Source organism: Asterias amurensis, chromosome 15 (genome assembly GCF_032118995.1).
Source record: "Asterias amurensis chromosome 15, ASM3211899v1".
Taxonomy (NCBI): Eukaryota; Metazoa; Echinodermata; class Asteroidea; order Forcipulatida; family Asteriidae; genus Asterias; species Asterias amurensis.
Window position 1 is genome coordinate 17,466,452 of NC_092662.1, and position 15,875 is coordinate 17,482,326.

At 39.3% G+C, this 15,875-nt stretch overlaps 1 protein-coding gene across 1 annotated transcript in view; it reads left to right on the forward strand.

Annotated features, from left to right (window-relative positions):
* The window catches only part of LOC139948102 (early estrogen-induced gene 1 protein-like), a 37,317-nt gene that overhangs the window by 5,981 nt on the left and 15,461 nt on the right, over positions 1 to 15,875 (forward strand). Inside the window, exon 2 of the mRNA XM_071946133.1 lies at positions 8,659 to 8,779. Within this exon, the coding sequence (XP_071802234.1) occupies positions 8,659 to 8,779 (121 nt within the window). The remainder of the gene's footprint in view (positions 1 to 8,658; positions 8,780 to 15,875) is intronic.

A 15,875-nucleotide genomic window follows, 5' to 3' on the forward strand; every position in this document is an offset into this window, starting at 1 on the left:
CATAAGTTTACTTGTGTCGTCACAGACCTAATTGAGCAGATTTTCTAATTGAGCAGATTACTGAGCTGTCTGTTTACACTTTTTTTAAAGTTCATCCGCTACGCAATAACCATTGACCTTTATTTTCACAGAGTAATAAGCGAAAACACAGCGTTCGATTAGCCTCATTTCATGGCTACCAGGAGTGTTAATAACCGGTACACGCATGGAAGCTAATCAAACGCAACCTATAAGTACACTGTGTTCTATATTACAAGAGAGAATGTTTTTGTGAGGAGAGGCTGGTAGTATCTAACAAAAAATTATTTGTATACAAACTTGTTTTGGGCATTGACATATTGTTATGGGCTTGTCTTTATCTCTGGGTTTACTGCAATAGCAAACAAATCCTGAGGACCTTATCTACATATTTAATGAAGGATATCAAAGGTGTCTCTCACTCCCTGTGACTCTGCACGAGATCACAGAGGCTCGTTCTCTGGAATTGTTGACCTTTGGTTTGTAGGGCTGTGTAGTTAAAGTGCCACTGGAGTATCATCATTAGGCATGATGGATTAATGTGCCCTATAATAGTTTTATGAGCAACTTATTTGTCATCATTCATGATGTTTGAGCCACTTTTGTCCAAAATTCTTGCAGGCCTGACACTTCACAAAGGCAACGAAGGCGACTGCCTCCATGCCCCCTGGTCGTTGCCTTGGTGCCCTTGAAATGCTCCAGTAGAAATTTACAATTTCCTCAATTTACAATTTCCTCATAGGGTGCCCTTTACCAAGGAGAAAACGCCTTGGTGCCCTTGCCCTTTCAAAAGCGAAGCATACAGGCCTGGGGCTGCAAGAATGAGGCCCACTGATTTTGCATCAGGCCAGCAAAATTATGACTGGACAAGTCCGGTGGTCTTGTGGTTTTTCAGACTTTGAGTTTGAGTTTGACAACAAACTTGTCTTTAAATTATGAAAGTTCATGTACAGTACTTGCCCCCAAAACAAGATAAATCTTTTCCAAGTTCTTGGTCAAATCAAAATAAAAGTTCATGTTCTAAAACTGTTTTTCTCATTTTAATGCTGGTCTTGTGTAAACAATTTTCTGGTCCAGTGCAAATGTTGAACTACAAGTCTTGGAGACCTCCCCCCCCACCCCGCATTAAAGCCCTGGAGCCCCTTTATTTCCATGTTGAAGTTGGCTTAAACGGCCAACAATTTATCAAGATTTATTGAAGATTAATCAGTTATAAACTACAGCTAAAACCGCTTCCTCTTTAGTACTTAATCCCAATACCAAGATTAAAATTTGGACAAGTGTTATCGCGGCGATGTTCCTAGCCTGGCGGCGGCCGCTAAAATAAATTATTGATTTGTCTGAATTAATAGGAAGGCAACCTTCAATTATGTAGCTGAGTGGATTCGTGTACATGTATCGTACAGAGCACCATGTAGTGTATATCTAATGGCAACGTTTTTGTGAACGTAATGAATGTATTTACATGTACTTCATTAGACTTTCAAATCAATAGTAGATTCGCTTAAAGAGTTGTAGACTCTTCCGTTAATTTGTCAATTTTGTTCAAAATGAAAACGTTGTAATTCAGTTGCCTGTTGTATTGTTTAGTTTCTTTTCACCTGAAGGAACAAATTAGAAGGGGTTTGTGTATTGAGTCTGTGAATTTTATGGCGCTGAAAACGTTTTCTTGCACTCCAGTGAAAATGCATGTTGGCAGCATTCCACTAAATCCTCGCTTCGATCAGTTGACTATTTGGATCAGTTTACTAAACTTAATTGGCTCTTGTTTTCATTTCTGTACATAATAATAATGAAATCTGGTAATGTATGGGTATTGGCCCTCGCTCATGATACAAATACAAACAACAAGTTCAAAAGCATCATGCCAGAACTTTCTTGAAAAGGTTATTGTTTGAGTTTACATTGGTTTGAATCAGAGAAGATAAACAACATGACTGTATAAATAAACACATCTCATCCTGGTCAATTTAGTCTAACATAACACTCCGATAATCAATCAGTTTAGTTGTAGATATTTCCCCCAAACAAAATGTCATTTCCAAGGCTTTTAATCATGGGTCCTAGCTTTATGTTTTAATTAAATCCCAGCCCAATCTAGCTAAAGCTCCACAGCTGGGGGAATGCACTAAATACATTCACAGAATCAGCCACTGATTAGAACTGTCCCATAAGGCCTAATTAAAAAAATACCAGTTGATTGTCTCCTCCCTCATCCTTTTTTGAGACTGCATCTTTTTCCCCCTTTTTTCACATTTTGTTTTCATAAAGACAAATTTTCTGCATATTTCTCATCAAACTTACTTATGTTTTAAGAACTTGTAATACAACTACATATTATATTTAGTAAGTGGTGACTTTAAACTGAAGAATGCTTGGCAGCCACCTTTTAAACAAAACAAAAAAGTAAAAATAATAAGGCCCTCATTCTCCTCTTTTTGACAAAACCTGGACGATCAACTGGTATTTTTGTTTACTTGGCGTAACCCTGGTCAGCAGGCCATAGTCGTGTTTTTGTTTCTTTCCAATTTATGGGATGAGTATGTTCAATCTTAATCACTCGGTTGACATAAATTCCCAGGGTGAGCGAATCAACTGTAGATGCTAGATCCGTAGAGCCAGGGTTCACACCTGATGATGCTTTCTCTAGCCCTTTTAAAGGACGGCTTGTAGATCAGTGTTTGTGGGATGAGTACGTTCAATCTTAATCACTCGGTTGACATAATTTCCCAGGGTGAGCGCATCGCCTGTAGATCCTAGATCCGTCCACCTGAAGATGCTCTCTCTCTAGCCTTTTTAAAGGAAGACTTGTAGATCAGTGTTTGTCAAGCTGATGTACAAGCAAAATTATCAAGACTACAGGCCTGATACTTCATGAAGGCAGCGAAGGCGATTGCCTCCGTACCCCCTGGTCATTGCCTTGGTGCTCTTGGAATGCTCCAGTGGAAATTTACAATTTCCTCATGGTGCACTTTACCAAGGGGAAAATGCCTTGGTGCCCCTTTCCTTTAAAAAATGATGAATACAGGCCTGAGAAAGATACACGTAGTATAAGTCACCTGTGAATGTTTCAGCCAAGTACAGTGTCTGCTAGTAGTTGAGAAAATAACAAAAAACATAATGAACAAATATGTGAACATTTGAAAAAAAGTGATGTTAAAATGTTTAGTTCCTTAACTTTTGTGGTGGTACATGAAGCTCTCTTGCATTTTGCTTGTGGCTGTAGTCCAGGAACATATTGCATTCAGTTACAAGATTTAACAATTACAGTAGTCTGTGTTTCCAAAATAACAAAAAACATAATGAACACCACAATGCATGTAATGTACGGCTCTCATTTTTTGAAGTTACGTTCAAATCTGTGAAAATTTGAAAAAAATTGATGTTAAAATGTTTAGTTCCTTAACTTTTGTGGTGGTACATGAAGCTCTCTTGCATTTTGCTTGTGGCTGTAGTCCAGGAACATATTGCATTCAGTTACAAGATTTAACAATTACAGTAGTCTGTGTTTCCAAAATAACAAAAAACATAATGAACACCACAATGCATGTAATGTACGGCTCTCATTTTTTGAAGTTACGTTCAAATCTGTGAACATTTGAAAAAAATTGATGTTAAAATGTTTAGTTCCTTAACTTTTGTGGTGGTACATGTAGCTCTCTTGCATTTTGCTTGTGGCTGTAGTCCAGGTACATATTGCCTTCAGTTACAAGATTTAACAATTACAGTAGTCTGTGTTTCCAAAATAACAAAAAACATAATGAACACCACAATGCATGTAATGTACGGCTCTCATTTTTTGAAGTTACGTTCAAATCTGTGAAAATTTGAAAAAAAGTGATGTTAAAATGTTTAGTTCCTTAACTTTTGTGGTGGTACATGTAGCTCTCTTGCATTTTGCTTGTGGCTGTAGTCCAGGAACATATTGCCTTCAGTTACAAGATTTAACAATTACAGTAGTCTGTGTATTCAAAGAGGCCATAGAAATGTTCCATTCAGCAACAAAATCCAACCCTCTCCACTTTTGTCACATTGTAAGATAACACCCCAGTTGCCATGGGGATTTTACCAGGTGAGGAAATATGAACTCCAGGAGTATGTTTTAGGAATTGGAATTGTTAAGGTCAGTTTATTGATCAGAGGAATGAATACCAGATAGAATGGAGGTAAATAAAAATAGCGCCTAGCTGTAGGAATGGAGAAGGGTTGTGATTATAGATCGAGAGGGGATAGCCATTTTTCATTTCATGGGAAAAGAAACGGGGATATCTCACTCTTTTGGTGTGTTTGAAAAATAGCCTCAAGATCTGTGATAAAACCATAAAAGGGAGAAATTCATGGTGGGATTAGCTTGATGAGGTGTTGATAATGGGGGTCGGATTTAAAGAAACTCCTGAGGCAAAAGCGCCTTATCACAAAACCAGCAAATTCCTTTAACGTTGGGGTAACTCAACACATACAACTTCCAGCCGATATGCCTTGCCATCGTCACTTAAAGATTCTCAAACATTAGCACTTCGTTACTAAATGGATTTAGAACGGTTTATTTAAAACGGTTTATTTAGAGCCGGTAACTGGGTATTGAGTGACTCCTCACTCTCATGTTTTGCTAAAGAAACTCGATGAAAATTTGTCCTGGCAGGAAATTTAAATAGCAATATCAGACCACATCTATTATAATGAAATTTCTAGAGGTTACAATTTGAAAGCTTCACCATGGGAATGAGTTTACTCCATTCCAAAAGCAATTAAGTGCCGCCACATGCATTGAATTCATGCTCTATTGTCTGCAACACTCAGTTAAACTTAGATCTGTTAAAAGGGGGGGGGGGTGTTGTTTTGTTTGTGCAGTTTTTTTGCCAGAGGGAGAAAGGTGTCTTATGTAAACAGTCACAGGGTGTGTGAAAACATTCATTTGCATTGATTGTGTTTTATGGTTTACACAGTGCTGTGCTGTAACAGGTTTTAGGTTTGAAGGTTCTTTGGATGTCTGAGTCAATAACAATCTCATTTTGCACAATCAGATTCGTTTCAACGGACAGGGTACAATTGTTGAAATGGGTTTAGAAATGTGTATAGTGCAAATATTAACTAGTAGGGGAGATTGGCGTAGCTTTCGATTGAGGCTGGACTTTCATCAGAGGCACAATATATTCAATGTTGCCTTTGGTTGAAAATGAGTGACCTTACATATACTTTCCAGGGCCTTTCTCGCAGGCAAGATTACTCTGGTCATGTGGGAAAATTTACATTTTGTGTAACGTTTTCCCGATAAATTCAAGAGTTATAAAAAATAAAAGTTGAACAAATTTGATTAAATGTGATAAAAATTGGACAGAGCAATCTTCATGAAAATTTAAGATTTTATTCATTCTTCGATTGGGCCATGTAAATATTTTGCTTGCAGGTTGTCCAGGCTCTGTGGCTCGTGATGTCACAGGTCACATAGTCTTTGTAGTTTCGTTAGAGGAAGTATCGCATTATGGTTTTTCGGAAGAGTTTCGATTAACAACAAAACACAAACTGAAAATCTCATCAGTAGGCGTGTGATATCTCAGGTTTTTACAGATGTTAGGATTTTCTCACAAACTCCTTGAGCCTTCAAATTTTCTTGAAATAAATAAAATTAAATTGCCCAAATAAAAGTTTAATATTTATCTCATGGCCGTGGTGCCCTTAACCGTGAGAAAATTTACCAAGCCCCTCTAAGCCTTCGAGAAAGAATCTGCTAGGGTTGAAACGTCAGGCCATTAACTATTTTTTGCAAGCCCCTCTAAGAACGGAGCATGGATGGATCCTGAGAGTGAGAGCACTGCGACTACAGCCGACTAGTATGATCCAATCAAAATTTCACTCTTATTACGGTCTGTGTACAGCGCAGCATTTCTTTTAAGGATTAACATCGGCCAGCCGCCATTGCAAATAATTTAAATCCTCATCCCTGAAAGGTCACACTTGAGTCGTCTAAATACACGACACCTCGCGGATTTCCCCTCATTAAAAGCTTTGCATTCAAAGTCCTCAGCGTACGGTAAATAACACCTAGCACTGCTTTGCCATTTTTTAAATCTCTTTAAAAATGAAAATGTCTGCTGCGATCAATGAACTCTAGCCATCTTGTCCATGTATTCCCAGTGATACTTGTACGTTTACCTGTAGTTGTTGTTGATGTTTTTGTTCCCTGGCCAGGGCTTGAAGCGATCAATATTTCCAGCATTCATAGGGGAAGTGTTGGAGACAGATAACAGCAATCGCTTTACTCTTTTGTTTTTCGATGTTGTTGTCCTCGTGGAGTATTGTCGACAGAGATTCAGGCGTGGGAATTGCAGGCTTGTGGATCGGAATTTGATTTGAATGTAGATCATGTCAGTGATAATGTTTCTTGTTTGTAGGTGTGAGCGAGAGACCATAGCAGATTGTTGAATCTTTTCATTCTTCTACAGTTCTACTTGTTTATAGATCTCCAGTTTTCTACAACATAGGCCCTATTATTTAGGTTACTATTTAGTGTTTTAATGTTGTTCATAAGTATCCTGATGTTTCATATGTACACGTACCTGAGGTTAAACTATCCAGTGGGTTACCCAGAATCCAGTCATGTGGCGGTTAAGAGCATCGGACTCAAGCTCTGGTGTTTCTGATCAGCCAAGTGTGGGTTGGCATTCTGGCTGTGGCACTTGTGTTTTTCGCAAGATACTTTTAAACCATAATTGCTTTGTCATTTGGATGGGGCATTAGGTCCCATGTACTAGGATTGATAGTGCATGTAAAACAACCCAGAACACTTATTTTGAAAGAGTAGGGGTTAACCCCAGTGATTTTGGTTCACAAGCACCATTGTTCATTTTTCTTGTTAATCTTTTCAAACAAGTTTATTTATAAGAGTCCCCACACTCTACATACTTTCGAATAAACAAAACACAACCAAACAACAAGTGTTTATATCCTACACAGCTGGTATATTTCCCATTTCCTCAATAGTCTTTAGAGACATGCCTTGTCATTGACAATCACCCCATGTCAAGCATTTTCAAATTCCTTGAGATCCCCAAATTTCAATTTTAAACAACTCAACACACCCTGCCTTGTGGCACTCTTGTCTGGTCCTTGCTCTCTAGCCCAATGCCCCCCCCCCTATTCTCAGTGAGCCAAATGTTACAATCCACTTAGGCAGGCAGGCATCCCCTCAGTGCTTTTCTGAAAGCTCTAATTCAAGGCCTGTATGCTTTGTTTTTACAAGGCCAAGAGCACCAAGGCATTTTCTCTTTGGTAAAGGCACACCCTATGAGGAAATTGTAAATTTCCACTGGAGCATTTCAAGGGCACCAAGGCATTGACCAGGGGAGAATGGAGGCAGTCGCCTTTGTTGCCTCCGTGAAGTATCTGGCCTGTGTAATTCCCCCCTTACACTGTTTAGGCACTGTATTACTCAGTACTTTCCAGAGTCCTGGGAAAAATATCCACAAGTGTAGCGCTCTGGTGGGGTTTGAACCCACAACCATTGCCCCGCTAGAGCAGAGCCCAATTTCATGGCTCAGCTTGCCGTAAACGAATAATCAGTGCTTACGGAAGCAGGGAATTCCGCCTTGTTTCACAGTTTAGCAGGGAATTTGCTTGTGTGCGTGCGTACTACTTGTTACTAGGCATTCTTTGCTTACCTAACAAAAATAAGTAACACAGAATTTATTGTTAAAGCAAGTGGATTTTTCAGTAATTTGCAAGTTTGTTTACAGAAAATAGAAACATACCCTTGGGCTTGACCTTGGCTCCACTCAAAACAAAATCCATCAGAATTTGTCTAAAATTCCAGGCCTGACCAGTGTTATTGTTTCCTGACCACAACTATACATTTAAGATGTGTATTACAACTTGTAAGTTTGTAGTTGGCTGTCAAATATGTCACAACAGTGAAGTGGTCCATGGACTGTGTGAGTGAGAACAGCTTTATCCTTGGCCCCTTGAGGGGGTTGTAGAGGTTGTGAGGTACAAGTTTACAAATACTGGAGTCACTGGAGGGTGGGTGAGGGTCTGATGTCTTAGCAGGTGGTCTGTTGGTGGGGGGATGGTTTGGGGTGGGGTCATGGTTTGGGGTGGGGTGATCTGTCGGCGGGGGGGGGGGGGGGGGGGGGATGGTTTGGTAGGGGGTCATGGTTTGGGGTGGGGTGATCTGTTGGTGGGGCGATGGTTTGGTGCTGGGGGATCTGTTTGGGAGGGTGTTAGGGTGAGGTGATGGTTTGGGGGTAGGATGGTGATGGGGTGGTGTTTGCCAATTCAGGGAAGATGTCGGGGCGGGGCGGGGGTGGTAAGGATATTTACTGTGGGTATGGGAATAGAGATGGGTAAGGTTCTCTTCTAAAGCAGGGAATAATTTTTGGCTGTAGACCCTTCCATGGGTTCTAGCCACTGATCATAGACTAAAAAAAGGAATCATGTTAAAGTATAGGGTCTCCTCAGATTATAAAAGTATACAGTGCACTGCAGTGTTTGGTTTTTACTGGGGGTGGGGGCTGGTTGAACCTAACCCCCTCCCCTGCCCCTGCCACTTTGAATACGATGACCAGTATGTCATTTGTTTCTTTCTCAATATAATTTACAGCATCATGACTGATTTTAAACAAACTGTTTCTTTTTTTTACTCAGAGAGGAGGTGTCTGATCATTCAGTGAAATGGGGAGCGACGATGAAGTTCTCATGCAGGATGACGGCCAACGCATCCACAGGGATCCTGGAGCCTTGCCACTGTCGAGTCTCTGTCAGAAAGGTACAGTAGAACATTTCAATCAGGTCCCTCCTACTAAGTCACTGCTTCCACAGCCTCTGTCAAGTTCCACCCCTAAGACTTTGTATTCGTCAAGATCTGGGCCCAATTTCATAAAGCCTGTAAGCACAAACATTTGCTTAGCAAGAAACTTTCGTCCTTGGTTAAAACAGGATTACCAACCAAATTTCCGTGTAATTTTCAGGATAAGCAAACAACAGCTGAATATCAGTAACCAGCAAAATGCCAAAAGTGGATATACCGTTGAAATACTGCTAACTGTTGAAATAGGTTTGATGTAAGCACAGTATCCCCTGATTCCGCAAGCTCGGATTCTTTTCTTATAGTAAGCAGAGCCATGAAGTTGGACCCTGGATTGTTGGTTAGCATGCCATGGGACTTACTCTCAGAGAAACAGCACATGAGGGACAGCATCCAACATGTACTTGTAATGCAATAACATGCCACATGTTATTTCTACCTCTAAGATCAGCCAAGCACAGTATCATTTCATGCTCCATTTGGCCACATGGACGTTGTTCCAATTGAACGGTGATATTTCCCCCGGCATCTGTAACAAAAATAATGACCAGTTCCAGGTCAGTGGTGGTCCCCTTGAGCCTCACATACGCGCTTCGGTACTCAACTCTTTCCTCACATAAAAACTGCCACAATTATTTAAAGGCATGGACACTATTGGTAATTACTAAAAATAATTGTTAGCAAAGAACGTTACCTGGTAACAAGCAATTGAGAGCTGTTGATAGTGAAAAACATTGTGAGAAACGGCTCCCTCTGAAGGAACTAACTTTTTGAGAAAGAGGTGTACATGTAATTTTTCACTCAAATATTTAAAGACTTCAGCTGAAGCCTTTTAGTATGCAACTGAAAGCACACTAATTTGTGCAACAATGGTTCTCATTATTTTCTTACAATGTCGATGACCGATTGATCTCATGGTTTGTTATTGTACACCATTTAGGATACAAAGTGCAGCAGAGTGTGGGTTCGAATCCCCAGCCGTGACACTTGTGTCCTTAAGCAAGATACTTAACCATTGCTTCGTCCTTCGGATGGGACATAAAGCCGTTGGTCCCATGTGTTGTGTAATGCATGTAAAAGAACCCAGTGCACTTTTCGAAAAGAGAAGGGGTACGCCCCGGTGTTCCTGGCTGTGGCTGCTGTATGCGCCATAGCACTTTGTTAACCCTTATAAGGTGCTAAATAATTGGGTCTCAAGATTCAACACTGCAATTACCGATATTTCTGAAAGTTTGTATATACTCAGCGCCATGAGTACCTTATTTGGGCTATACGTGTGCTATATAAGACTTCAACATTATTATATTGTAAAAAGTGGGAAAACTAGTCTTTGACAATTACAAAAAATGTTCAGTGCCTTTTTAAGCAACAAGATCGGTCATAGGTTTTCTTACTGTTGCATGTATATCTAATAAATACTTTACGTAAACCAGCAAACATCAACACCTAACCCGTCCAGTCAGATCCAGATATAATAACCACAGGATTGCAATTAATTCTTGCGAGGGTCGAGAAACGGCATTTCCTGTGATCTCTAAACTGATTAACATGTAGCAACATGTGCCAGGGATATCACCCTGCATAGATTATATGTTATTCTGACTCTTTCTGGCCCCTAGGCGAGCCTTAATCAACTATGGTTGATACCTCGGAGAAAGGTTGCAGCTCTCTCTGAATATTACAAGTCATAAATTAGCAAAAAAAATTGTGCGGGAAAAAAAAAAATATTAGTCCTAAATAATCTCTTGATGTAGAGTACATATGAAGAGCACCCTTAGAATTTATACAGACTTCAGACTAGTTTTTGTATAATTACTTTTAGTTAAACCTGTAATTTATAAGAGCACTTGTTGTCTTCATAGATTACTCAATCGCAAAATGTAATTTTCTTGTCCAAAACCCCCCTCCCCAAGAAGAAAAAGAAACCAAAGCACAAAGCAAAACACACAAAATTAATTAAAAAAAATAGATAACTGAATACTAATAATAAATCAAACAAACAAGAAACTGACAACCTTAAAAATAATTTTTAGGCAAGTCTTTCACAGGTAAATCTTGCCTACTGAGCTTTGCCATTCCTCAAAAGGAGACATTTGTAATTTAAAAAAAATAAAATAAAAAAAACTGCCACATTTTCAAAATAATGTAATCTAAATCCTTTTTAACGAGCCACTTGGCTCACAAAGTTGCTCAGTATATCCTAGAAGAAAACGGGTTACCAACAAAACTATCATGCAACATGTTGCCTGTAATGGTTTCTTAAAATAATATTCTGTGGCAAATCTATAGTTGTTTTGCGTTAGTAGGATCCATGACGTTGTGCCTCTAAGGGTGTATAGATCTCGGCATAATTAAAAAGCCAACATCATCTCTCCCTCAATCTTCGGCATCTATTTTATCCAAATAGCAACTGCCCCTTTAAGAGGTTTGGCATTTTACGGCCACGGTCGTTCAAATGCCAAGCACTCTCCTGCTCTCCCTGAGCATTTTATTCTCCTGTAGCTCTCGGAATGATGTCGCCATCGACACTACGCAGTGATGCTCAATACCCACCGTCCCACTGGTTAAAAGAAAACCCTGCCGATGGTGCACTTCAAACGCGGGTGGACGAGAGAGACAAAAATGAACCGGATATCACTTTAAGTCAGATGTGTTTATCTGGCCTTGCTTCTGATGAACACACTTGTTCTCTGCAATGCTGTAAATACATTAGGTCCATGTCATGTGGGTGTTCCATATGATTATGCACAGTGTACATGTACACTTGTCCAAATGTAAAGGGACCCAGTGTGTATGAAACATACAGGACTCGCGCTGTCAAAATGAGGGTCAACATGAAGCACTCAGGGAGGTAATGTTTCAAATCTGACTTGTTTTTTTACTCTGCCTGATAAAAGAAAAGCAGCAATTTTCTCCAGCTCTTTTCTGAAGACAGAGTATTGAAACATTGAGACCAAATCGGCTCTTTTCAAAGCCAACACTCCCTCAAGAAAGATTGACACATGGTGTACTCGCAAGTTTACTATAATTTATAGTTTATTCTTCATTTCCTTCGGAATATACCTAGGTGCTCTTTGGAGAGTCTCCAAAAGCTTTTTGGAATTCAAACTCTAAGGGGTTATTAGAAGGTGGAAATGCCATCATTTACTGGATCCACGTTTCAAATAGTTGGACTCTCACCTAGGTTTACAAAGAAAGGTTTTGAAATAGAATTACCTAGAATTTCTGGTTGAACTTTAACCTCATAGCTAGTGCCTCTTCACAACCACATTGTATCAATCTATGTCCGACCATACTCAAACAGCTTTGGTTGAAAATAACCCCTACGCCAATCTCTAAGGGCTGTTTTGATCAAAGGTGATTGATCAAATGTGGCAAGTTGTGATTAACGGAGATCTTTCTATAACTCTGTCCTGTCAATCCATGTGACATAACCTGAGAGAAGTCTACTTACAATAATAGTTCAGGCTGGATTTTGGTCAAGATATTTTCTCTGATTTTAGGGTTATTTAAAGAAATTATCCTGTGACTGCAGATTTCTTGAAGATATGAGTTGATGTGTTAAGCTCTGTAGTGCGGTTTTCCATTTGCACTGATGTAGAGAGTCTGTAAATCCATAACTGTGACACTGTTTCTATAGAGAAACTGTTTCTATAGAGAAGATCAAAGCCGGTTTTCTAGCTGTTTTGTTTGTGAAGTCATACCCCCCCACCCTCAAATCAGATTTTGGAAATTGATCCCACCCCCTAAAAAAAAATCTGCTGCTGTTTGTCAAAATCTTTAGACCAAATAGAGGCCTATCAAATGATCTTTACATCGCAGTAAAATCTTAGGACCGTGCGTGTACAAGTAGGTGTACATGTATGGACCCTCCTGTCGATGACTATGGAGAAGGCTTGTGGAAACGTTGAAACCAATTAAGAACTCACTCCGCTGCAGTGAAGTTAATAACAAGAAGTCCCCTCCATCCACTAAGCACGACAGTTCTTTTCAGAACTAATTAGTCTCCTGAATTCTGAAATCTTCTCCCCGGCAGTAGAATAATTAGTAAGACAAGTTGTCAAAGAAAATAATATTCACAGCATAGCATGTATTCTAAATAGGGACTGAATAGGGACTGATATACATTGATCCTTTTTTTTAAGTAAAAAAACCCTGACACATGCTTGTCCACTTAATGTGTTTGAGGTCTCACCTATATGTAGGTCCACACCTTGGCGGGAACTCCTGCAATGTACAATCTATTAACTCTCATCAGGGTCACATCACCCCCCCCCCCCCCACTTGGCTGTCCGCTTGAACTATCGACCCCGCCCCCCATCCAACCCCCCTCCAACACCATTATCGCTTTTGAGATACTACCCTGCAGGCCTGATTGCCTCGTTTTGTGGCCTTTTTCCTTGGTAAAGGGCACCCTTTGAGGACATTTGTAAATTTCTACTTGAGCATTTAAAGGGCACCAAGGCAATCCCTAGGGAGCAATCGCATTTCATTGCCTCCGTGAAGCAGCAGGCCTGCCTGATTCTAAACAGCTATAATAGATGGCACACTGCCCCATTACAGACAATTTTATTTCCCTGTGGATCTCTAGCCTGAAGACCGTTTAATAATAATAGAATTTAGAATCTTGTTGCAGCAATAATTGCAACTTGCATTAAATGGACGGCTAATAATATAACATCTAGGCTCAATTTTGTCCTCAAAACTTGCTTAGTGCAGCAAATTCTTGCTTGGCTTGAACAGGTTACCAGTGAAATGTCATGAAATGTTCTCTGTGCTGTGACCGTCACTCTCTGCCGTAACAGTTAATGCCACCATGTATTTTGACTATGGACTCCAGCTCTGGTGTTTCTGTTCAGCAGAGTGTGGGTTCAAGCCGCGGTCATATGCTCCAATTGTATTACTGATAGGTACTACTCATTAGTAATTAAAGTACTTTAACTTAGTATTTAAAAATATGAAGAATGATTCAACTTTGAAATCAAGTTGATTTTTTTGAATCGCATCTCATGTTTTGGCGGGAAAATTTTTCAAGGCATGGCAGAATTTTAATACTAAAAAAATTAGACAAGAAACTATCAATAGTGCTTTATTTTAGATTAACGCAATTGACAAATAATGGATAACATTGTCCTTCACACATTGAACTGTCTGCCATTTCCTCCTGCATTATGACAAATACAGATCATCAAATACTTCCTTCGTTTGTCATGAAAGCAGTTTCAAAACTCACGATCTTACTGATAAAGTTGCAGCTTTGTCATCCAAAAACGTCAAACAAGGTTATTTTGTTCGGTCATAATGTCAAACTTTTGAATGTTTGACCCCAATTCTCTTGAGTGATTCATGATTCACCTGGATCCTTCCTCACTCCAATAAAATCCAACACAATTATCGTTAACTCAACACCTAAACTGTTGGACTCTGATGTACCATGGAGGAAGAACCACATATGTCTGATTCAATGTAAAGCGTTAATCACTTAACCATAGCAGTAGTCAATCCAACAGAATCCGACAGAAAGTGCAGATGAATTTTAATGGAAGGCTGTGTCTTATAACCAGTCAAAGCATGTTGTTAGAGACAAATTGCAAACTTTCACTCAAAGTTTGATGACCACCAAATTTTGAAACTGGTTTCCGAATGACTTTTGTGGATAAAAAATGTGGACTTTGAAATCTAAAAAAAAAACCAAACAAACAAACAAACAAACCCACCTTTAAAATGACTTTAAAAACAACCGGATTTCTACATCTTGGTCCAAATACTCGTAAAATGATAACATGACAGAAAAAATGATGGCAAGATCGGTAAAAATAGCATGCAAAAGTGTTCACAAATAGTGCCAAATATAGTCCTTCGAGGGGGAGGGGAGTGAACGAAATTGAATACAGAAATGATTTACAAGATGTGAACGTATGGGGGAGATGTAAATATTTATCGCACCTTTGTATGCTCTAAAGGTAGTATCCCTCGGCAGGTGCATAAAGGTAGTATCCCTCGGCAGGTGCATTAATAATGTGTACTCAGGTCTCCTTTTGATTCCAACGTAGTGGGATTATAAGTTCTAATGCATTGCTGCGGCAGGGTTGGATACCGACAAAGTGCAGTAGAGCTTTGGTAATTACCGGAAAAGATATATAGCTTAGTTTAAATCTGAAAGCTGACTGGTAATGAAGTTCAATACAGGGAGACTTAAACATTGCTTCCTGCTTAGCAGAAATGAGCAGGATACCAGTCTTATAGGGTATGTGACATGGGGATTTGGGTTGGTATTTGTGGTAAGCATAAATTTGTTGTGCTTGGCTTATTTTTTGTATTTCAAAGTCATAAGCCATTAGGGAAATTGACCAGGTAAATTTTAGGTAATTTGTGGTTGAACAATGAAAAAGAAAAATTTACTATAGCTGGACTTGAACGGATGACCTCCTGTCTTTATCTCCACACAAAGATGGAACTTTTGTCTAATTTCCTTGATTTTTTTAGCTCTGAAATCTGATTGTTGCAATTAAAATCACATTGATAAGAACCTGCATTTAATCTCTGATAGAACTGAAACAATTTGTTCATCACTTTCACTGAAACCTGATAACCGAATTAGATGTAATTCTCACATGCTGGTTAATTTAGGTTTTCATTGAAAGCTACAAATAATGAAAGTGAAGCTACTGTTCAAACAATGATTTACTTTCATTTTTCTGAATAGTTTTTTTTGGCGTACCTTGAAGGTGTTAATGAAGGGAAACTAACTAGTTTTAGGTTAAAGGCAGTGGACACTTTTGGTAAATACTCAAAATAATTATTAGCATTAAACCTTTCTTATTGATGAGTAATGGGGAGAGGTTGATGGTATAAAACATTGTGAGAAACGGTTCCCTCTGACGTGCCATAGTTTTTGAGAAAGAAGTAATTTTCCACGAATTTGATTTTGAGACCTCAGATTTAGAACTTGAGGTCTCGAAATCAACCAACTTCGTGTGACAAGGGTGTTTTTTTTTTCATTATTGTCTCGCAAGTTCGGTGACCGATTGAGCTCAAATCTTCACAGGTTTGTTAT